At 44.3% G+C, this 24,326-nt stretch overlaps 1 protein-coding gene across 5 annotated transcripts in view; it reads right to left on the bottom strand.

Annotated features, from left to right (window-relative positions):
• Positions 1-24,326, bottom strand: part of ABCA6 (ATP binding cassette subfamily A member 6) — a 66,376-nt gene that overhangs the window by 41,087 nt on the left and 963 nt on the right. The window contains exons 1-11 of one of the 5 annotated variants that reach the window (XM_018063922.1): positions 20,636-21,012; positions 20,343-20,426; positions 19,738-19,838; positions 17,473-17,677; positions 15,667-15,828; positions 13,651-13,757; positions 13,054-13,280; positions 6,330-6,471; positions 4,912-5,097; positions 4,486-4,633; positions 2,953-3,121 (exon numbers count right to left, since the gene is read on the bottom strand). In XM_018063922.1, the coding sequence (XP_017919411.1) occupies positions 2,953-3,121; positions 4,486-4,633; positions 4,912-5,097; positions 6,330-6,471; positions 13,054-13,280; positions 13,651-13,757; positions 15,667-15,828; positions 17,473-17,677; positions 19,738-19,833 (1,442 nt within the window). In that variant the 5' untranslated portion in view covers positions 19,834-19,838; positions 20,343-20,426; positions 20,636-21,012. Of the gene's footprint in view, positions 1-2,952; positions 3,122-4,485; positions 4,634-4,911; positions 5,098-6,329; positions 6,472-13,053; positions 13,281-13,650; positions 13,758-15,666; positions 15,829-17,472; positions 17,678-19,737; positions 19,839-20,342; positions 21,014-24,326 lie in introns of those variants that run through there. The other 4 variants (XM_018063921.1, XM_018063923.1, XM_018063924.1 and 1 more) reach the window with 4 other exon arrangements.

The following is a 24,326-nucleotide window of genomic DNA, read 5'->3' as shown; positions in this document are numbered from 1 at the left end:
AAAATGGGCGCTTAGGTAGCCAATAGAAAAGTTAAAATTATACAGATCACGAATAACTTGAGTTACAGAGAGGCAGCCAACTTTATGTGAAAAAAGATGACATAACAGTCTACTCAGAAAGACCAAGACTTATCTCTGACTAAATGCTTCCCCTAAGGGGGAAGATTAAAGAGCCCCTTTAGAAAGTTACAATTAGGGTGAGAGAGGAGCCTCATGGGCTACAGTCCATGGGACTGCAAAGAGTCAGATGTGACTTAGCAACTGAGCGTGCACGGTGGTCCAGTGGATAAGACTCCAGGTTCCCAATGCAGGGAGCCTGGGTTTGATCCCTGGTCATCGAACCAGATCCCACAGCCACAACTAAGGGTTCACATGCCACAGCAATAGATCCCACATGCATCAAAGAAGGTCAGAAAGATCCTGCACGCCACGACCAAGACCCAGTGCAGCCAAGTAAATGTGTGTGCTCAGTCATGTCGGATCTATGCAGCCCCGTGGACGCAGCCCGCCAGGCCCCTCTGCCCATGCAATTCTCCAGGCAAGAATACTGGATGGCTTGCCATTTCCTCCTCCAGAGGATCTTCCAGGGATCAAACCTGTGTCCCTGTTATTGCCTACACTGGCAGGCGGATTCTTTAGTACTGTGTCACCTGGGATTGCTTCATCAAACACACACACACACACACACACACACACACACACACACACACTTCTAGATCACTGATCACCAAGCTTGAATACACACTAAAATTTCAAAGGAAACAGATATAGGGCAAAGCAAGAATCAAGCTCAGAAGATGAGCAATGTCAGGACCTCATAAGACCACACACAATGCATCTTTGAGTTCAAAGGGAAACTTCACCCTCCTTTCTGACCCTGAATGAGAATAAAGGTAAGGACATTGATCAACCAGGAATGCTGGCGGTGGGCAGGTTAGAGCAAAGAGTCTGGAGATTTAAAAGAAAAGGCGTCAAAGCTGCTGAATCCAAGAGGACACTTTATTTCTGCCTTTCTGGGTATAGTGAGACCCCACGGGCGTGGGACCTCAGCATTTTATTTTAATACATAAACTTCCCCTTGGGAGAGGCTGGTTGATTTTGGATTTCAAGATGACAAACCACAGTGTTTGGAGCAGACACGCTGATTCAAAATTTCTTCCTTCTTCCATTAGACAGTAGAAGCCAGTCAAAAGTACAGAGGAAAGGATTCAGAGACCCTAAGACCAGCATGGGAAATAGATGGGGAAACAGTGCAAACGGTGTCAGACTTTATTTTTGGGGCTCCAAAATCACTGCAGGTGGTGACTTTGAAATTAAAAGACGCTTGCTCCTTGGAAGAAAAGTTATGACCAACCTAGATAGCATATTGAAAAGCAGAGACATTACTTTGCTAACTAAGGTCCGTCTAGTCAAGGCTATGGTTTTTCCTGTGGTCATGTACGGATGTGAGAGTTGGACTGTGAAGAAAGCTGAGCGCTGAAGAATTGATGCTTTTGAACTGTGGTGTCGGAGAAGACTCTTGAGAGTCCCTTGGACTGCAAGGAGATCCAACCAGTCCATTCTGAAGGAGATCAGCCCTGGGATTTCTTTGGAAGGACTGATGCTAAAGCTGAAACTCCAATACTTTGGCCACCTCATGCGAAGAGTTGACTCATTGGAAAAGACTCTGATGCTGGGAGGGATTGGGGGCACGAGAAGGGGACGACCGAGGATGAGATGGCTGGATGACATCACTGACTCGATGGGCGTGAGTCTGAGTGAACTCCGGGAGTTGGTGATGGACAGGGAGGCCTGGCGTGCTGCGATTCATGGGGTCGCAAAGAGTCGGACACGACTGAGCGACTGAACTGAACTGAAGACCAGCAAAAACTCAGAGGCCAGGGCGGACAGTCAGAGGCAGGGGGAGCCTACACAGAGGGTAAAGCGGCGATATTGCACGGTGCTGAGCAAATGTGACTTTCACTATCGTACGGACACTGTAGGTGATGGCGGTGGAGGAGTTCAAAGTGACATTTACAAATTTGTTATCCAATATTTTGCTTCAGGTTCACCCCACTGCCATTGGTTAATGTTTCATTTATTTTAGCCACTATGGAAAACTATGGAAACTGAAAGTGGAGTCGCTCAGTCGTGTCCGACTCTTTGGGACCCCATGGACTGTAGCCTACAGGCTCCTCTGTCCATAGGATTCTCCAGGCAAGAGCACTGGAGTGGGGTTGCCATTTCCTCCTCCAGGGGATCTCCCCGACCCAGGGACTGAACCCAGGCCTGAGCCACCAGGGAAGCCCTAAACAGTAGGCTATCTTCCTTAATAAACTAAAAACAGAGTTGCCATACGATCCAGCAGTGCCATTCCTGGGCTCATATCCGGAGAAACTCTAATCCGAAAGGATACGTGCACCCAGTGTCCGCAGCAGCACTGTCGACAGCAGGCGAGCCACAGGAACAGCCGCCCATCGACGGAGGAGCGGACGCTCACGCGGAGCGTCACTCGCCCCGGAAAGAGGACGGAGCGACCGCCCTTGGCAGCGACGGGGATGCAGCTAGAGACGATCGTGCAGAGTGCAGTGAGACAGAAAGAGAAAGACGGACGGCGTGCGGCATCTCTCACGTGTGCGGGGTCTCAAGCACGACACAGGTGAACGAACCCACGAGCCAGGAACAGACTCACACACAGAAACAGAGCGGTTGCCAAGGAGGAGGGGGAGGGACCGGGAGTTTGGGGTTAGCAGAGGCAAACTGTTACAAGCAGCACGGATACGCGGCAGGGCCCTGCCGTGCAGAACAGGGAACTGTCAGCATCCTGTGACAGACGACGGGGGAAAAGAATATGCAACTGAGCCACCCGACCGTGCGGCAGAAATCAACAGGACGCTATCAACCAGCAACGCATAAATGAACTTTTCAGTGAGCTCATTTCCTGTGCCCACGTATCAGTACACGAGTGACTACCTGACGGCTTCTCTGCCCTGGAATTCTGGGGCTACGGGCTCACAGTGATCATCAGAGCGGGGCTCAGGGTCCACGTCTTTCTCAGCGACATGACTACCAGTCCTCCGGTGTTGGATACAAGATGAGGAGTTCAGGAAAAACAATGGCGAATAATGGGACTCGTGTCCATCTAATCAAGAGGTGATAAAACATTTGTTCAGTACCATGGAAACAATGAGCACATAAGCCTTCCCTAGGGCAGTGCAGAATGTCTTGGACTTTTAAGCATCACAAATATTGCTTTCTAACTCCCTATTATCGAGAAGAAGTCTTGAGAGTGAAGGAAACAATGAAAATTAAAAAGAAAGGACATTATTACGAAAGGTAACTAAATTGCTTTCTAAAATGTGTTTAGGATAATGATTAAATCACATATTGAGCGGAAAAAGCCTTAACATGGCACATAAAAATAATTTTAAATATGTTTGTGAACTTAAGAAATCATGTGATTCAACAGTATGATTGAGCAAAATACTGAAATCTATACGGTACATCAATAAAAAGTACATGGAGAACCTAATTTATTCAGGATGAACCCATGGTCATTCTCTAGATTTTAAAAAATGGAACTGCACTTGTTACTAAGAGCCTTCAGATGTTAACCAGAAGTGATAGACAGACAGACAGACAGACAGACAGATAAATATGTAGGAATATACAGAACAAATTTAAACCCAGTCAAAGTAGAAGAAACATAAAAAATAAAATATATAAATAGGATCATGCAAGGTAAAAAAGCACGCTGATTCTAGTATGTGTGTAGGAATTCTAGACTTATGTGAAATTTTTAGTTGTTTTCAAGATAAAGAAAGTCTAACTGGGTAATAAAGTGAAGTCTGACTTTTTGTGATCCCATGGACTGTAGCCTGCCAGGTTCCTCCATCCATGGGATTTTCCAGGCAAGCATACTGGAGTGGGGTGCCCCGCCCTCCTCCAGGGGATCACTTCTGCAAATACAAGCGACACATGACAAAGGTGAGGAGGCACTTTCGCCATGCAGTGTCCCTAAGCCAAGCAAAACCATCTAAAGAACTAATTTATTCCCGCCTGTCCTGATTCAAACCCTCAATATCATTCCTTGAGAACACTTTCAGTGATCTTTGAAAAGTGTAACATTATTTAAAATATAATATTTAAAATATAATTATAAAATATAATTATTATAATACATGGTTGTAATTATAATGTAATTTAATCATATTACAATTACAATTACAGTATAATTATAATTAAATATATTTAATTAAAATATAATTAAAATGATCGTCATTGTATATTTAGAATGTGTATCACTATATCACATTCAGAAGAATAATTATTTTTAGGTAGCAATTCCTTTAGACCGTTAAAGCTATGAAGTAGAGGAAAAGAAATCATTCAGTCTTTTATGGGAAATGCTTGCATTCCTTATTTCTTAAAATATATAACTTTAAGAAAAACATCTTCAATGTGAGCAGTACCGGTAGAGGTCAGGAAAAAACCGTAATTACTTACAGGGTAGGATTTTGTCAAAGTATAACGCCAACACCAAGTATAAAAGGGCATCGAAAGTCAACATGGAAAAAGTAGCGATCATTATATATGAGTCTCCAGAAGCGTCAGGAAAAACGACCCCATTCATAGTATAATCCAGGTGGATAATCTAAGATTCAAACAAAAATTATAATAAATACTTAAATATAATTCAGTGTTGCAGCAAGAACCACCACTTTATTACGCAGTTTCTCTAAGAAGCCCTCCTAATGAGGCTCTTAGGGGAACTTTCTATTTTACAGCAATCAAAGCAATATTAGAAGGAAACAGTGATTTAAAAAAATATAATGTTTTAATAATAGGAATTTAAGTTGTAATTGTTTTTCAAGAGAGTCTTTTCTAGGTTCTTAGAAATGATGACAGTGTTAGAATTAGCTCTGATCTCACCTGGTTAAGGCCAGCGCTGAAGGCAAAGGGGCTGCAGATACTGAAAACCCACTTCAAAGGTGAAGGAAGTTGTTGGTGAAACGCAGTGAATCCCACACTCCCCCAGAAGAGGGTGAGCAGAAACACGAGCAAACTGGTGAGGAAGGTTTTCTTTAGCAGCACAGTCATCAGGAACACCAGAGCGATCTGCAAGAGCCGAGACACGGCACAGACTGACGGTCAGCGGTCCCACCTCAAAATAAGGACTTTTGTACCATAACATAAATGTTCATCACAGACACATCGATGAACGGCATTAACGGGCAATTATGTTCAATCCTTCTCTCAACCTCCTTGTAACGAGAATCTTTATTTGCCTACTTAAATGCTGGGCTTGAAAGGCTACAGGAAGAGCTGTTGTTGCTGTATAGCAGCTAAGTTCTGTTCTGACTCTTTGCGACCCCGTGGACTGTAGCCCACCAGGCTCCTCTGTCCATGGGATTCTCTAGGCAAGAACACTGGAGTGGGTTGCCATGCCCTCCTCCAAGGGATCTTTCTGACCCAGGGATGGAACCCGACTCCTGCACTCGCAGGCGGGTTCTTCACCACTTATCTACTTGGAAAGCCTGCAGGAAGAGCTGAGACAAGGATAAAAGTGCAGCCTTGGAAAGAGGGAAAGAAATTAATATATTAACAAAGAGCGTCTACTGTGTTTTGCAGAAAACCCCCGGAAGGTGGGAGAAGTCAGAGGAGCCTGTTCAGAGAAGGAAGAGAGGGTGACATGGCCGGTCAGACGAGGGTGGGATGTTACAAGGAGATGAGATGCAAAAAGCTACCATCCGACAGGGAACCTTTGGGGAAAAAAAGGTGGGTCCAGCCAGTACTATTGCCTCGGAAATCCCATGTACAAAGGAGCCTGGTAGGCTGCAGTCCACGAGGTCGCTAAGAGTCAGGAATGACTGAGCGACTTCACTTTCACTTTTCACTTTAGTGCATTGGAGAAGGAAATGGCACCCCACTCCAGTGTTCTTGCCTGGAGAATCCCAGGGACGGGGGAGCCTGGTGGGCTGCCGTCTATGGGGTTGCACAGAGTCGGACACGACTGAATCGACTTAGCAGCAGCAGCAGCCCTTGAGAACATTCTCATCAATCTATAAAAATCTTAGCTATTTTTAGAGTCAAAACAATTTTCTTTCTTTCTGATGCATCATTTCATTAATTCAGACCTTTATGCAAAAAAAAAAGTTTCAGTTTTATTTAGGTCACATCATTTTCTCATACTCATAAAGACTTCTCAAGCAAATGCACACACACACGCACACGTACACACACACACACAACGTGAAAGAAGCGGCTACAGGAGCCTGCTCAGACATTCTTTCTGTTACCTATAACCAAGACCGAAAGCAGAGACGATGGCAGCAAATGTACGAACTTACCAAGGATAAGCCATACAGGAAAAAGAGAGTAAATATGACTGTGAAGCCTGTCAGGATGATAATTTCAGTAGATGTTATGATGACTGTGATGATTACGGAAGCGACAAAGATGAAGGCAGCATAGATTAAACCCCAGGAGAGCCTAAAAAAGACAAACAATATTTCAGTTGCTTTAACTTCATTATGAAATATTTAAAACATACAAAAATACTTAAAGAATACACCATGGCTCCCTTTGTACCTGCCACCTATTAACAGATCCTTGCTCCTTGGAAGAAAAGCTATGACAAACCTAGACAGAATATTAAAGAGCAGGGGCATCACTTTGCCAACAAAAGTCTGTTCAGAAAAGCTATGGTTTTCCCAGTAGTCACATATGCATGTGAGAGTTGGACTGTGAAGAAAGCTGAGCGCCAAAGAATTGATGCTTTTGAACTGCGGTGTTGGAGAAGACTCTTGAGAGTCCCTTGGACTGCAAGGAGATCCAACCAGTCCATCCTAAAGGAAGTTAGTCCTGAATGTTCATTGGAAGGACTGATGCTGAAACTGAAACTCCAATATTTTGGCCACCTGATGCAAAGAACTGACTTATTGGTAAACCCCTGATGCTGGGAAAGACTGAGGGCAGGAGGAGGAGGGGTGACAGAGGCTGAGATAATTGCATGGCATCACTGACTCAATGGACATGAGTTTGAGCAAATTCCTGGAGAGAGTGAAGGACAGAGAAGCCTGGCGTGCTGCGGTCCGTAGGATGGAAAAGAGTCAGACACAGTTAAGCGACTGAACAACAAGCTAAAGCACTACGCCAGCTGCGCTGGTGTCAGGCTGCACACTGCCTCGGCGTTCGCACTGCACGACTAACGTGGACGGGCTTCGGTAGCATCACCTTGCCTGTGTTCTTCCGGAACTCGCCTTCACTCACAGCGCGTGACTGTCACAGACTCTGCATAGCATCTCACTGGACGAATACGACTCAGAGTTCTCCTGCCCGTGGCCGTCTAGGCTGTTTCCAGACCTTCTTTCTAATGCAACGTTGCTAAGAATGTTCTTGCACTTGCCTTTTTTGGGCAAAGTGCACACAATTTTTCTTGAAGGTGAAATTGCTGAATTCCAGGAGATAAGCATTTTGTGTTTTCAGCTTTGTTATATATTACTGTTACCAAAGTGTTCTCATTATAAAACTGGAAGGAAACAACAGCTGCTGATCCATCAGTGACCGTGGATGTACCGGGGGTCAACCGATGATGTGGTCGTCCCGGAGGACCGCAGCCAGCAGCAGCCCCGCCTTCCCTCCAGTAGAAAGTTGGAATCTCATAACCACACTGAGCCCAGTGCTTGCTTGCTGCCCCTGTCCAGCATTTCCTTCTGAAAACGGATGCCAATCATGGAGGGTTTCCCAGGTGGTTCCAGGGTAAAGAATCCCCTGGCAATGCAGGAGACACGGGTTTGATCCCTGGGTCTGGAAGATCGCCTGGAGAAGGGAATGGCAACCCACTCCAGTGTTCTTGCCTGGAGAATCCCATGGTCAGAGGAGCCTGGGGGGTTATAAGTCCATGGGGGTCACAAAGGAGTTGGACACGATGGAATATAGATTATGGCAACACCCTTACTGTTTTGCTATAGATGTGCTGGGGTTCACATTTTTATGAAGTGGGTATTAGAAATAGCAGTCAGTCTTAGATCTATGAAACCTGGAGAGTGTTTTAGCCCAAGCTTCTCATTTTACAGATGAGTAAATGGCAGTTCTTCCTGGTAAAGGGTCCTACTCAAGGTCACCATAGTAAATCAGTAACAGAACTGAGAGAGCAGCTGTAGGCGTTCTGTCAGTTCAGAGCTCTTCCTTGTACATAAAACTGCTTAATAAGAAACAGCTGGAGAAAACAGTGAACTTATTAAAATCAGGAATTTGCATGAATATATCCCAATAGAGCATCTTTCAGTTCAGTCGCTCAGTCGTGTCTGACTTTTTGTGACCCCATGGACTGCAGCACACCAGGCCTCCCTGTCCAACACCAACTCCCGGAGTTTCAAACTCATGTCCGTTGAGTCAGTGATGCCATCCAGCCATCTCATCCTCTATCATCCCCTTCTCCTCCCACCTTTAATCTTTCCCAGCATCAGGGTCTTTTTAAATGGGGTCAGTTCTTCGAATCAGGTGGCCAAAGTGTTTGGAGTTTCAGCTTCAGCATCAGTCCTTCCAATGAACATTCAGGACTGATCTCCCTTAAGATGGACTGGTTGGATCTCCTTGCAGTCCAAGGGATTCTCAAGAGTCTTCTCCAACACCACAGTTCAAAAGCATCAATTCTTCAGTGCTCAGCTTTCTTTATAGTTCAACTCTCACATCCATACATGACCACTGGAAAAACCACAGCCTTGACTAGGCGGACCTTTGGTGGCAAAGTAATGTCTCTGCTTCTTAATATGCTGTCTAGGTTGGTCATAACTTTCCTTCCAAGGGGTAAGCATCTTTTAATTTCATGGCTGCAATCACCATCTGCAGTGATTTTGGAGCCCCCCAAAATAAAGTCAGCCACTATTTCCACTGTTTCCCCATCTATTTCCCATGAAGTGATGGGACCAGATGCCATGATCTTCGTTTTCTGAATGTTGAGCTTTAAGCTGACTTTTTCACTCTCCTCTTTCACTTTCATCAAGAGGCTCTTTAGTTCTTCTTCACTTTCTGCCATAAGGGTGATGTTTGTCATCTGCATCTGAGGTGATTGATATTTCTCCCAGCAACCTTGATTCCAGCTTCTGCTTCTTTCAGCCCAGCATTTCTCATGATGTACTGGGGTGATAATATATAGCCTTGATGTACTCCTTTTCCTATTTGGAACCAGTCTGTTGTTCCATGTCCAGTTCTAACTGTTGCTTCCTGATCTGCATATAGGTTTCTCAAGAGGCAGGTCAGGTGGTCTGGTATTCCCATCTCTTCCAGAATTTTCCACAGTTTATTGTGATCCACACAGTCAAAGGCTTTGGCATAGTTAACAAAGCAGAAATAGATGTTTTTCTGGAACTCTCTTGCCTTTTCCATGATCCAGCAGATGTTGGCAATTTGATCTCTGGTTCCTCTGCCTTTTCTTGAAGAGATCTAGTCTTTCCCATTCTATTGTTTTTCTCTATTTCTTTGCGTTGATCGCTGAAGAAGGCTTTCTTATCTCTTCTTGCTATTCTTTGGAACTCTGCATTCAAATGGGTATAATTTTCCTTTTCTCCTTTGCTTTTGGCTTCTCTTCCTTTCACAGCTATTTGTAAGGCCTCCTCAGGCAGCCATTTTGCTTTTTGGCATTTCTTTTTTTGGGGGGATGGTCTTGATTCCTGTCTCCTATACAATGTCACGAACCTCCATCCATAGTTCATCAGGCACTCTGCGTATCAGAGCATGTTTAATTACTGCTTATTCAACTTGTTTTTAAACTCTTATGTCATTACAAGGATCCGGACTGCGCTAGACGATCAGCATTTTTGGAGAGGCACGCCGCATTCTACAGAATTCACCTCCTGAGTACAGAAGGGAACTGCTCTAGGTAGGAACTGAAAAGCCATAGGGTGTGGGGACTATGGATGAAGGAAGTTAAACCTTTCTAGAAAAGGAATCTATAGCAGGGAGTTGTGGGTGGAGTTGGGGGGGGGATGTTAATATATCAGTGAAAAGCTTCATGATAAAACAAAGCAATTTCAGATATCACTACAGTAAATATTGACTGCTTTTCACATTTATTGCTTTAGTTTAAAAATAAAGTGGGAGTTAGTGCTGTAAAACTTATTACCACTAGACATTCTGTTCTTAATAAGAACATTTCAGATTTTTCTTTTCCTTGTTAGTTTTCACATATACCCATTTTGCTAAATTTTCGGTTACATGCATACTAAGACGCATTTACCCTGAGAATGAAGCCTCATCTAAATAACCAGCACCTTCCTGATTTTAATCTAGAGTTGGCTTGTGCCTACCTGTCCTAAAATGGCTGCAGGGATACTGTCATTTGTACAGAGTTCGTCTCTCTCTTTCCTCCTGACAAACACCATTTACTTCTTTGTATTTCCCAAGATTTCACTGAACAAACATTACTTTCCTTTTTTAAATTTCAAGACCCACTTTCCCCTTTTACTATTTCATAATTCAGTTATATTAGAATTAAAACTCTTACTGTTTATAAAATATACTTTATAGGAAACTTAAAATTTCCTAGACCTTAATTTTATTTCAGCAAATAAGTTTCTTATAGAGAGCTGTTCAATAAGTAGTCCTTCATCCATTCCAGATAAGTACTATACCCATAAACAGCATTTTGTTGCTAGGGGGAGTATACAGAGAAATATCTCCCAGGACTCAACACTGAAAAATGCAAAATTTCTTTTAGGGTAAAGCAAACAGATTATTTTTCTTTTTTTTCTTTTCCTAGACAGTATGAATTTTGTAACTGATGCTATCACAGAATTCTCTAAGAGCCTTGGCCTCTTAGAGGTTTAGAGATTATATTCACTCGTTAAGTTGTGTCTAGCTCTTCATGACCCCCTGCAGCACGCCAGGCTTCCATGTCCTTCACCGTCTCCCAGAGCTCGCTCAGACTCATGTCTATTGAGTCACTGATGCCATCCAACCATCTCATCCTCTGTCATCCCCTCTCCTCCTGCCTTCAATCTTTCCCAGCATCAGAGTCTTTTCCAATGAGTCAGTTCTTTGCATTAGGTGGCCAAAGTATTGGAGCTTCAGCTTCAGCACCAGTCCTTCCAATGAATGTTCAGGACTGATTTCCTTTAGATTAGACTGGTTGGATCTCCTTGCAGTCCAAGGGACTTTCAAGACTCTTCTCCAGCACTAGTTCAAAAGTATCAATTCTTGGGTGCTCAGCCTTCTTTATGGTCCAGCTCTCACATTTGTACATGAATACCGAAGAATCCATAGCTTTGACTATACGGACCTTTGTCAGCAAAGCGATGTCTCTGCTTTTTAATATGCAGATCGTATGATTTGCATATTTATCTGTTAATCTTATCTACTCATTATTTTGCTCAACCTTTGTTTCTACTCCTCAATTATTGTTTGTTATTATAATATACACACACATAGAGACATACATACATATATGATAATCATGTTGAAATATAAATGTTTAAATCACATTAAATCATTTGTGAAATGGGGTAAGATATGATCTAAGTATATCAATGTAAGAAGCAAGTGCTCTTATAAAGTGCTTCCTACCTGCCAACCTCTGGACTGGGCACCCTTATAGGCCATCTCAACTCCAATACACGGCATTTAGTTGCTCAAAAAAATATATCCTTTGTACTCAAAATCTGAACAGAAACTAGCCATTATAAGCCTGTACTTTTTTCATCAGGAGGAAGTGGGGAGAAACCAAGTGATAACCCTGGGTGGGCCAGGTGGGAGGGCACTTGAAAAGATGTCCAGCATCACCCGTTATTAGAGGAAGGTAAATCAGAACTATAACCAGGTATCACCTGCCACTGGTCAGAACAGCCACCCTCAGAGCATCCACACACAAAACATGTTGGAGAGGGAGTGGAGAAAGGGCCTCTCCTACCCTTCCCACAGGAACGTCAGTCGGTTCCGCCACCATGGAGGGCAGTGCGGAGATTCCTTTAAACAACTAAAAACGGAACTACCATACGGCCCCGGGCCGTAACGGACAACGATGCAGAGAAAACGGAAAATGATGCACGCACCCCCACGTTCACTGCAGCCCCACCACGGGACCCAGGAAACGGCAGCGACCCACGTGCCCATCCGCAGAGGAGCGGATGAGGAACGCGGGGCACGCATTCACAGTGAAGGATTCTCAGTTACACTCAAAGAAGGGAATCACGCCAGGATGGACCTAGAGATCGTCGGGCTGAGTGAAGTCAGTCAGAGAGGGAAAGACAACGATCGTATGATATCGCTTCTATGTGGACTCTAAAAACAAATGGGACAAAGGAACTTATTTACAAAACAGAAAGAGTCACAGGCGCAGGAAACAAACCTTCGGTCACCAGAGGGGAAGGCAGATGGGGAGGGGGGCGGTGGGAAGATGTAAGTTGGGAGGCTGGGATTGACATATACACACTACATGTGAAATAGACCGCGAATACGGACCTTCTGTATAGCACGGGACACTCTACCCAAGACTCTGTAATGACCTATATTGGGAAAGAATCTAAAACAGTGGGTATGTGCACATGTATAATCTGATGCACCGCGTGGTCCCGCAGAGACTAACACAACACTGTTTTGGATTTTCCAGGCAAGAGTGCTGGAGTGGGGTGCCATTTCCTTCTCCAGGGGATCTTCCCGACCCAGGAATTGAACCCGAGTCTCCCGCACTGCAGGCAGGCGCTTTACCGTCTGAGCCACCAGGGAAGCCCTGTAAATCAACTACCCTCCAATAAAAATTTTTTAAAAATTACACCACCTGGTCTGGTACACATCTTCTTTTTGACACTAGGTGATTCTTTTTTATTCTCTGTGATCTTAACGGTACCTCTATCGTTCCACTGGCTTAATATATGATGGCACAGAAATACAGCCCAGAAAAATATAATCACTATCTTGCATAGCAAAATTTAATAAGAACTAAATAAAAAAGTCCCAACAACAACAAAGTAGGCCGTGCATTGAGTTTAAGTGGCCGTGTTCTAAAACAGTAATACTCTTCCGCTGCTCCGGAATTTCTCTGTTTATTCACTTGCACTACTTGAATTAGTCACTTACCAGAAGGCTGAATCTTGCAGACCCATCAAGTTCATCAAATCCTTATACTTTTTTCTCTCTCTTGTAACATTGAGTGATAGGAAATATAGAAACGGGGAGAAGTAAAGCAAGCAGTAAAAAATGAACATCTCATTTTGAAGGTTCTCCTTAAAGATAAAGGGTGGTGTCTTCATATTTACAGCAGTAACTGACATCAACTCCTCCATCACATAGTGATTTGCTGTCGTCTAAAGAAGAACGCACATGAACACAATCATTAAAGTATAGACACTGGTGAGATCTGAATAAGCTATGGGGCTCGGACCCTGGTACATTTCCTGTTTTAAATACTGTTCTGTGGTTGTGCAAGATGTTACTTTCAGGAGAAACTAGATGAAGAACAGGTGGGTGCCTCCCTGTATATTGGTTTTGAAACTTTCTAAAACTACTTGAAAATTTAAAGTTAAAAAAAAAAATGTGCTCCTTCACCTAAATGTCAGTTTTACCATTTGGATACCCAGTTTATGTAAACACATGAAGACCTGAGTAGACACCATCTTTTATCAAACCTCGATGCCTCTGGAATTAGCTCACTTCAACTATTAGCGCTTTTCTTACTTGTATAATAGCAGCATTAATGGCAGCTTGTAGAGGCACGAATCCTCCTTTCCAGTATTTCTCCAGTGCACAGGAAAAGTCACTGATATTCGTACGCCGGCAGTAAGCTATAATCACACACAAGGGAAGCAGAACCAACATTATGGAAGGAAAAGTCATTAATATCTGTACTCTAGCAATGAGCTAAGGACATGGCAACCCACGCCAGTGTTCTTGCCTGAAGAATCCCATGGATGGAGGAGCCTGGTGGGCTACGGTCCATGGGATCACAAGAGTCGGACATGACTGAGCAAAAATGAGAAGGAGGGGGAGCAATGAGCTATTGGCTCAAAAAAAATAAATTAATAAAAGGAAAAAGCAGAACCAACAGTACGGGAGTAAGGCGGTTGGAAAATAAGATACAAGAATCCAAGAGAAGCTGCTCTAGAGGAGCCTTCACCAGGCAGGACTTTTTTGGGGGTTTCGTTTTTTTAATTAATTTATTTAGTTTAATTGGAGGCTAATTACTTTACAATATTGTAGTGGTTTTTTTGCCATACCTTCATATGAATCGCGCATGGGTGTACATGTGTACCCCGTCCTGAGTGGGAATGCAAACTAGTACAGCCACTATGGAGAACAGTGTGGAGATTCCTTAAAAAACTGGAAATAGAACTGTCATGCGACCCAGCAATCCCACTGCTGGGCATACACACCGAGGAAACCAGAATTGAAAGAGACACGTGTACCCCAATGTTCAACAGGCAGGACTTGTAACCACAGGAAAAAGGAGCAAATGAAAGTTCTAAATAAGGCGACTTTACTCGGGGAAACGGTGGCATGCACAGGATGTCTCAGAAAATGAAGAGAAGACGGAGGCAAACACTCTGGCCCATCCTGGGCGTCTCATTGCGCCTCAAGACGCCAAAGGCGCTGCAGCACCAGAGCTGGCTTGGTGCCCAAACGCTCTCCCTGCAGGAGGGTCTGGGGCGCACGCCTTCCTGTCCTGCTCTCTCTACAAAGGTAAACTCGTCACACAGGCCTTTCCTGGCCGCCAGAATGAGAACATCTCCACTCTGGTCTAGGGAACGTGTGGGGTTTAAATCACGGTTGTTCTGAAGCAGTAAGATCCCCCCGGCTTCAGAATTCCTCTGTTTATTCACTGCTTGTAACAGTCACCCACCAGAAGGCTGACCCTTGCAGACGCATCCTGTCCATCCGATCCTACGCTTTGCTCTCTCTTTTGCGCCGCCGAGTGTTCTATCACTCAGCACGTGAGCGGAGAGGAGCAGAGCAGGCAGTGGCGACTGAACATCTCCTTGTGAAGCAGAGCTAGTACGTTTCGCTCATTCCCCCCGAGGGGCTAGCGCTCCCTCAGGCCTGGAAACCTAACCGCGTCTGCCCTGATCAAAGCACCCTGATGCCGCCTCAGCCCTCGCGCAGGGCCAGCCTCCTCCTCCCGCCGCGGCCCCTTCTGCGCGCTCTGCCCACTTAAACACAGGGCGGCTCCTCTGCCGCGTCGCATACCACATGCTCTCCCCCACCCCAGCGCCCCCGTCCACGACCCCCTTTACTCTCCGGAAGGTGAAGTCCTTGGCCCCCCACGTGTGCCACCCGGTCTGGGGTTCACTGAACCATCACTTCTCCAGGGCAGAGCTTCTCTCATCACAGGGCTTCTCGGGAGCCCCCGGCCTAACTGCCCCGAGCACCTCTCCTGGCGCTGGTCATTAACTGCTCACCGGCGGCCTGTCCTGCTGACCCTGGACGCTCACCTGAGGCTGGGACTTCAGTCTCGATCACCCCTGCGTCCTTTCCAGCATGCCCTTGGGAATTCACTACATATCTGCTGGATGACTCACTGGGCTTTTGAGAGCCATCCTGGGTGGGGGGGGGAAGAGACGACTGAGCTTGGAACAAGGTCAGCAGGGTGTGTGTCAAATCTGGTGCTCGCGTGGGTACCTCTGCCGCCCGTCCCATCCTAGTGCTTGTGTTAAAAACATGCAAAACGCAACAGTAACACTTTACACAGAAAGTCACCTGTGAAAAAATCCTCCTTCAAAATGGGAACGTAATATCTCCGATAAAATTTTAACTTATAAGAGAAAGAGTCGTTAAAGATGACGCCCACGCTGTATGAGAAAGTGTCTAGCATTATTTCATCCATGGATTTCTCATCTGGTGCCCCAATGATTCTTCTTCCTGTGAATTGTATGGTTAAAAAAAAAAAAAAAATAGAGGATTGTTAGAGTTTCACCAAAACAGAATGTGATATTCAACTTGGCCATCACCTATTTTCCATTGGAATCAACTAAAATCATTCTACCTTTAAATTAAATATAACCCCCCCCCAAAAAAGAAATTTTTTGGTTGTCATTTTAGATTCTAAAATCAAGAGATATGCATGAGAATTAACGGTTTTCCTTTAATAATGACAGGCACTAGGGCAAATTTTAGGTATATAAAATGATTATGTCAAGAGAGAAGTATATATTAGAGAATCAGGGTACCAAAATAGAGGTAACTCTGGCAGTTATGATGTGGTCAAAGGACTCCAGATTTTAGCTTTACTAAGCAAACGAACTTCATATAGTCTTTGCCTTATACGGTGACCAAGAACACAAAGGGACTTTAACAGCAAGCAATTTTACCTGTTCGAATCCAGAATTTAAGAGTAGATAACCAGACTGCACCCAGTCTGCCCATGAGTGAAAAGCACATTTTGGTTCTCTCAGTTACCCAGAGGCCTCATTTAGAACGAATGCCCTTAGGGACGTCCCTGGCAGTCCAGGGGTGAGGGCTCCATGCTTCCACTCAGGGGCACGGGATTGATCCCTGGCTGGGAACTAAGACCCCACAAGCTGCATGGTGTAGCCAAACAGCAAAAATCTAGACTGAAGGACTTTAAAGATGTTTACAAATTATACCATATGCAGACAGAATATCCTCAGGTTATTCACCCTTAATTTTCACAGTTCTGAAATTAATGTTATAATAACCATATCTAATTTCTTTTATTTATATGTTTTTTTCCTAAATTATAAATATTAATCATTATATTTCCACGTTAAAAACACCCACACTCACCAATAACATATTCCTCCTAGGCAGTATTCAGCAAATCTGAAATTATAAAGCTATTCCTTTATTTAAATTCCAATAGAAATGGAGGCCTGCCCGAAGTAGATCCTCATCAAGCCAGAAGGGTTTAAAAGGCTAATAGTTCAGGCTAAATGAGAGAAAGAACTGACAAAGCTCTGCTATCTTGCTATCTAGATAATTAGCATCACAGTTAACTGTGGCTTCACACTAAAAACACACACATTTTATCAAAGAAACATAAAGAAATGGGGCACGTATATACAGCGGAATGCGGATCAGCCGTAAACGGAACAAATGCCGTTTGCAGCAAAGTGGACGCAACAGAGATGATCCTACTGAGTGAGTCTGAAAGGGAAAGGCACACGCCATGTGATACTGCTTATATGTGGAATATGAAAAAGGGCACAAATGAACCTTCCATGAAGCAGAAACTGACTCACAGACAGAGGGCAGACCTGGGGCTGCCAAGGAGGAAGGGGATGGAGCAGAGGCAGGCCGGGAGTGTGGGATGGACCGACGCAAACTCTTATATACAGGGTGGATACACAACAAGGTCCACTATTCTGCTATATTCAAAACCCTGTGATAAACCATAATGGGAAAGAATAGGAAAAAGGAATGATTCTGTGTGTATGAGTCAGTGTGCTGTGCAGCAGAGGTTGACGACACTGTAAGTCAGCTGTACTTCAACTAAAAAATAAACTAATAAAATCGGTAATACTTTTTGGCTGTTAGCACACCTACCTTTCATAACGGGGGCGAATGCCGTCGTATTCATTATCTGCTGGGTCAAGTTGGAGACTGGTGTGTACACAACATCCATAAAAGATCTATTATATTTATCTACCCTTCCCAGGTTCTGGGGAGGCATTCCAGGAAAATGGACATTTTGATTTAAATGTGAAAGTATGCACATATGAAGGGCTAAAAGTATCAGGAACCCCCATTCCTATATTAAAAAAGAGAGAGAACAAATTTAGATTGTCATCCCTTGAGGAGCTCAGTCAACAGAAGAGAACAGTTGAAGACAAATTCCAATTTCACCGCGCAGGTGGCTTCCCGTTGCCGTCACTCTTCAGAGCAATGGGACCCAACCACAGACCTGCCCCACGACAGCCGCCACACAGCGCATTCTCCCCCGCTGGAGCTCAACTCCTGCGGGAAATCATGAGCTCCCGAGGAAGCCATTCCAGGGCCCACCAGGCTGGCGAACAGGCCCACAGTCCTTATATGCACGGCAGGTGGTCCCAGAGCCCACAAGACACAGGGCACCCCAGGAGGCGTTCAGCAGGGCACAGAGCACCATTCTGTCAGCTGGCCTATCCACGGGCTCAGCGGTAAAGAATCCGCCCGCCAGGACAAGGGGATGCGGGTCTGGTCCCTGGGCTGGGAAGATCCCCTGGAGAAGCAAGCGGCCACCCACTCCAGTACTCCTGCCTGGGAAAGCACAACAGAGAGGCCCGGGGGGCTACAGTCCCGCGGGGGTCGCAAAGAGCCAGACTCGCCATAGCAGCTAAACCGTTACCACCCCCGCCGCATCCGTGAGAAGGGGCGGAGTGGTGGAGAGTGTCGAGTGCCTCATCGGCATTCATCATCTGTTTGGCACGATGCTAGACGGCCTTCCCCGCCTCTGCAAAGGAAGCGGGACCAAATGCTTGAGTCCTGGCAGTGGGATGTGGGCCCAGGCCCGGTTAACGGAGCCCTGCGCAAGCTTCCTTCTTCTGTCTCAGGCCTTCCGCGTCCTCAGGGTCCAGGGAGAATCTCCAAAGTCTCACGCGATCACTGGCGGAGTCGCTCCGAGAAGGAGCCTGGGGCCCTGCGTGTCTGTGCGGAGATCCCTCCACCGAGCCAACCCGCGTCCCTTTCCCTGCCAGCCTGACTTAGACTGCAAAGAGTGACGAGCAAACCTTTGCTGCGTTGAGCTACTGAGATTCGGGGCTCTAATGCACACAGACAATCAGTGGGGTCACTTGGTCATAATTCTCGGAAATAATCTGTGTAGAAAATTTATGGCCTTGAAAATAAATGCCCCCAATTAAAATTCCTCTATTTTTGCAGATGCTGTGGTTAGTATTTCTTGACTCTAAATTTACTACCCATGATGGCAGCTTTAATAGTTGCTATGTGCTCAGTCGTGTCTGATTCTTTGTGACCCCATGGACTGTAGCCCACCAGGCTCCTCTGTCCATGGAATTTCCCAGGCAAGAATACTGGAGTGGGCTGTCACTTCCTTCTCCAGGGGATCTTCCTGACCCAGGGATCAAACCCAGGTCTCCTGCTTCGGCAGGCAGATTCTTTATTACTGAGCCACCTAGGAAGCTCAATAATTGCTTATAATCTAATTACTACATAATTAGATTTTAGTTACTTTCCTTTTAAAAAAAAATATGAGGAAAACTTTGTCTTTGCAGTTCTGGGTTGTTTTCCAGAGATGACTGTGAGTCTCTCAGTTCCAATAACTGGAGAGAAATTCAAAGTCAATAAATGCAGTTTTCACAGATACAGAGAACAAGCTGGTGGTTTCCAGTGGGGAGAGGGAAGGGGTAGGGGCAATATAGGGGTGAGAGAAAAAAAGGGTTATTATAGGAGCCGACACATTGGAAAAGACCCTGGTGCTGGGAATGATCGAGGGCGAAAGGAGAAGGAACAACAGAGGATGAGATGGTTGGACAGCATCACTGACTCGACGGACAAGAATCTGAGCAAACTCCGGGAAGTGGTGAAGGACAGGGAAGCCACGCTACAGCCCAGGGGTCGCAAAGAGTCAGACACGATTCAGCAACTGAACAACGACAAATAGGCTTATATGAAATTGTGTGTGTGAACCTTTTGAAAATTGTAAAGCACTATAGAATTGAAAGAATCTTTCATTCAATAAAACAAAATACATCCTTACAGCTCCTCAAAAAACAAAATAAATGCAGTCTGCTACTTAAAATATAAGAGAACCATGAGGCAACGAAATAAAAGAATACTGCTAACTGAAAGGGATCAAATGGTCAAACATACCAGCAGGTTCTCCCTTTTCATCCTCCATTTCTTCAGGAGATTCTTGCACAGAAGTGCTTGGGTTTGCTGGTATACACTTTTCTGTTTCATATGCATTTAGCCTGTTCATTAAATAAAGAGAAAGTAGATACGGTGGAGTATAAGCTAGAAAAATAAGTGTAATAAGAGAAAAGGCTTGGTCACATTTTGAGGGAAAATATTACCTACCTTTAGGAACTGCAAAAAAGGGCTTTAAAATATTAGTTCAATAATCATGATTATAAAATTTCACATCAAATATATGCTGTTTGGGAGATGAGTACTTGTAAGGAAGTAGAGCGGACCATTTACACAATTTTACAATAACATTAGTATTACAATGGAAAACATAGAATTAAATTCTGAATCTGTAAGATACTTCCCATTTTGACATTTTATAAAAGAAATTCAATTATATGAATAGAACAATTGAATAGTATCTCATCTGAATTATAATCTTTGTTATTTACTTTTGAAAAGAAAAGCCATAGCTAATTAACAAAAATTCTGATAATGTAAATTCATCTAAATAATTAATTATGTCCATTAGAAGCAATCCCAAGGAAGTACTTTCTTTTGATATTTACCTTCCTGATTGAATCGAGCAACTTTTATCCAAAGAGTTATGCCATGGAATAAGTATCCGGACTCAAATGACTTGAAGCTTGATTCTGATAAACAGGAAGCATAAAACAATTTACCTCAATTTTCAGAATTCAAAAGTTCCTGAATAACTGACAAAAAAAAAAAACAACTATAAAGTATGTGGAAAAAAGAAAGAAAGAAAAAAGAGAGAAAGAGAAAAAAGAAACAGAGGAAAGAAATCACACAAAGTAATTTTGCCCAAATGTTTGCAAATAAAATGTCTTTCGGATTTCACATCGAAATACTCAGATGCGTCTCCCTTAGCTGGCACAGAAGCAAACTCCGCTGTTTTCCTATGTTCTGTTATCGTATCTGCACAATGAAAGTTGGCTGGGAAAAAACAAACGTTTTGTTGTTAGGTCTTCAGTACAGAACACACAAGTATTTGGAAACATCTGGAAAATTGATTTTCGCAGCGTCCACCCGAATATTTGTCACAACACAACAAAACAGAACTCTACTTACTGTCAGGATAATGAGAGAAAAAGTGCCCTGGAAAGAGGGCCAAAGCACAGTTCTTTTTGCCTGAGGCAACAGTTAAAGTGTCTTTCTGGCCACTCCCTATATGCCTTCAGTGAGGGCGCACTCCAGCAGCTCTCGCCCAGGCTGGTTTCTGAGAAGGGGCGGAGCCAGACCAAGCTGCCCTGGATGAGCTTGTTTCGTTTTGTCTTTTCTTCCCCAAAAGCCAGTTATCCTGCAGGGAAATGACTGTTCCGTGGCTGGTTAGGAATTAAACACGCCCCGTGTTTGTTCACTCGGCCTTTCGACTCCAGGGATCAGGGGAGACAGTAAACAAGGAACAGAAAATCAGCTCTGCTATGGTGATGAGACCAAGATGGGATGAAAGGCAGTGAATAAGCAACTAACTGAACAAAACGGTTAAAAAAATTTGTATGAGAAATCTTTAGCCGTTTTATTTTTTTTTCTTTTCACTACTAATGCCTAAACACAGTTGCCATGGACATATCTGACTAACGCGCTACAGACCGTGCGGGAGCTGAGTTGTTTTGTTTTTCCTTTTTCTTTTTCCCTGAAACACAATTGGATTGCTAAGCAATGCATAGCCTGCCTTGGAGAGACATCTAAGTTGGACTAGGGGAGAATTATGAACGAATTTCTATCCCCTGCTCTTTGCATCATGGATACAGGATTTCATAAGGCATCTGAGCAAAACAAAAGTAGGTGGATTGCTAAGGACTGAAAAAAAAAAAATTAGGAAAAGATTCAGGTCAATTTTCACACGTGACGACTAGGGGAAAAACTGAAATATATTCAATTCCCGTTATATCGTCTATCTTTGTAAAGAGTGACAAACTTTTCTTGACCCGCCAAAGTAAACCACGAAACAAGAGACCAAAGTCTGTGAATTGGGAAATCTCAAATATTTGACATAGCTCCCAAGGCACAGATGTTAATATTCACGAGGCTGAGATATGTTCTGGAGAAAAGAGGTATAATTTTAAGACAAACATTTAAAGTCATGATATTTTGTATAGACATTTCTCTCCTTGGTAATTAGCTCTGGTTTTGAAAATAGTCAACAGTGAAATAGCACGTGTCTTTTACACTAAAAGCTGGCAAAAACTTAGAAATGCAGATGTTCTAAATGTCTCAGGGAAAGGGGATGGGGCAGAAGTTTGTAAACACTGGTAAAAGTTCTGTATCAATGAAAGGTCAATGACCCACAAAAAAAAATCTAAGTTTCCTTTAAATCGCCTGAAATATATTTTGGATTTTTATTAATTTTGTTGTTAAACTTGTTTTAGATCCTATAGACTCCCTGTGGCTCGGCTGGTAAAGAACCCACCTGCAACGTGGGAGACCTGGGTTCAGTCCCTGAACTGGGAAGATTCCCTGGAGATGGGAACAGCTCCCCACTGGAGAACTCAGTCCGTGGGGTCACAAAGAGTCGGACACGCCTGAGTAACTTTCACTTCTCTTCTTACAGTTAGGTTGAGATTCACAACTGCAGTATCAATAATTAGCTACATGTATTTCACTTGTTTCAGTTCTTATCATTGCTTCTTGAGTGTTCTTTCTATTCCTCTTTCTTGACATCCTTATTCTGGTTTATTTTTATTTGGGGCGGGGGTGCTATTTTCCTTACTAAAACCTGAGGCAGTCACCATCAATATGACCTTCTGTGATGAGGAAAGGCCCGACTTCCAGCTAGAAACACACTGAAATAGAGAGTAAAATATGGAAGTTCAGATGTGTAACCAAACTTTAAAAAGGGAGAAGAAAAAACAGAAGAAAATAAGGAAGAATCATTGGAAGAACCAGAAAGAAATGGAGGCGCATCGTTACAGGCCAAAAACGAGAAAACTTAAGGCCAACACTGTGACTGCTACGTCAGAAATACAAGAGTCCAGAGAGGTGCACCCATACCCGCTGACGTTGACTCTGTCCGCCACAGGTTATAGAGCTGGACCTCGCACTTCTGCACGAATCTAGAAGCTTCACAGGACTGTGCAGTGCTCAATGGGCATTTTATAACAGGGAACATACAGGCAATAAATAAGCAAAGGTATGATATTTTTGTGGAATTGAAGATGTGAGTCCTCAGATTAGAACATCAGTGTATCCTATGCAAAACTAAAAACAAATAAAAATTCAACAACTATTTTGCTGTGAGTTTTCAAAACGTGCTGTGCTGCGCTAAGTCGCTTCAGTCACGTCCGCCTCTCTTCGACCCCGTGGACTGTGGCCCGCCAGGCTCCTCTGTCCATGGGCTTCTCCAGGCAAGAACACTGGAGTGGGCTGCCATGCTCTCCTGCAGGGGATCTTCCCAACCCATGAAACTAAAAGACGCTTGCTCCTTGGAAGGAAAGCTATGAAAAACCTAGACAGCATATTAAAAAGCAGAGACATCACTTTGCCAACAAAGGTCTGTACAGTTAAAGCTATGGTTTTTCCAATAGTCATGTACAGATGTGAGAGTTGGACCATAAAAGAGGCTGAGTGCTGAAGAACTGATGCATTCAAACTGTGGTGCTGGAGAAGACTCTTGGAAGTCCCTTGGACTGCAAGGAGATCAAACCAGTCAATCCTAAAGGAAATCCACCCTGAATATTCATTGGAAGGACTGATGCTGAAGCTGAAGCTCCAATACTTGGGCTACCTGATGCGGAGAGCTGACTCATTGGAAAAGACCCTGATGCTGGGAAAGATTGAAGGCCGGAGGAGAGGGGGACAACAGAGGATGGGATGGTTGGATGGCATCACCGACTCCATGGACATGAGTTTTAGCAAGCTCAGGGAGATAGGGAAGGATGGGGAAGTCTGGCGTGCTGCGGTCCACGAGGTCGCAATGAGTCAGGCATTACTTAGCGACTGCGCAACAACAATGAAGTGTTCATTTACAGTCTTGTGAAAGAGGAAGCAGAGCTTTCAGCCCACTCCACATTTCTTCAGGTCTGCTGAATCTTAGCAATTTAGAATCTTAGAGAATTCTTAGAGATTTAGGAATCTTAGAGATTTCTATGACTTGGTAGAGTTATAATTGCTAGCTGGGACCACAGATGCACTTGACGTGGGAACGGATGATAACGGGATTTCACGAGAACATCGTGCCATTGTTTTCCCCTGAGGTGGTCTCGGGGACCCAGAGGTATTCGGGTTATGGCCCTCCACTGGGAACCTCCATGCCACCTAACAGGCAGCCCTTGTGCTCCACTGGGAACCTCCATGCCACCTAACAGGCAGCCCTTGTGGGTGGGCAGGCATTTGAATGTGCTTGAACGAGGGGGATAGTGGCGATGGTGGTGGAACCAGGAGCACAGGTGTGGATCTCGGCCTTACGCAGAGGACAGTTGTTCCGTCACACGAACGGGAATGGGAAGAAAGCCAGTGCGCTGTGCAACGCTATGGACTGTAGCCCCGCAGGCTCCTCTGACCATGGAGTTCTCCAGGCAAGATACTGGAGT

This window comes from Capra hircus, chromosome 19, assembly GCF_001704415.2.
Source record: "Capra hircus breed San Clemente chromosome 19, ASM170441v1, whole genome shotgun sequence".
NCBI lineage: Eukaryota > Metazoa > Chordata > Mammalia > Artiodactyla > Bovidae > Capra > Capra hircus.
Note: the sequence above shows the minus strand (reverse complement) of the source record. Positions and strands in the feature narration are given on the sequence as shown.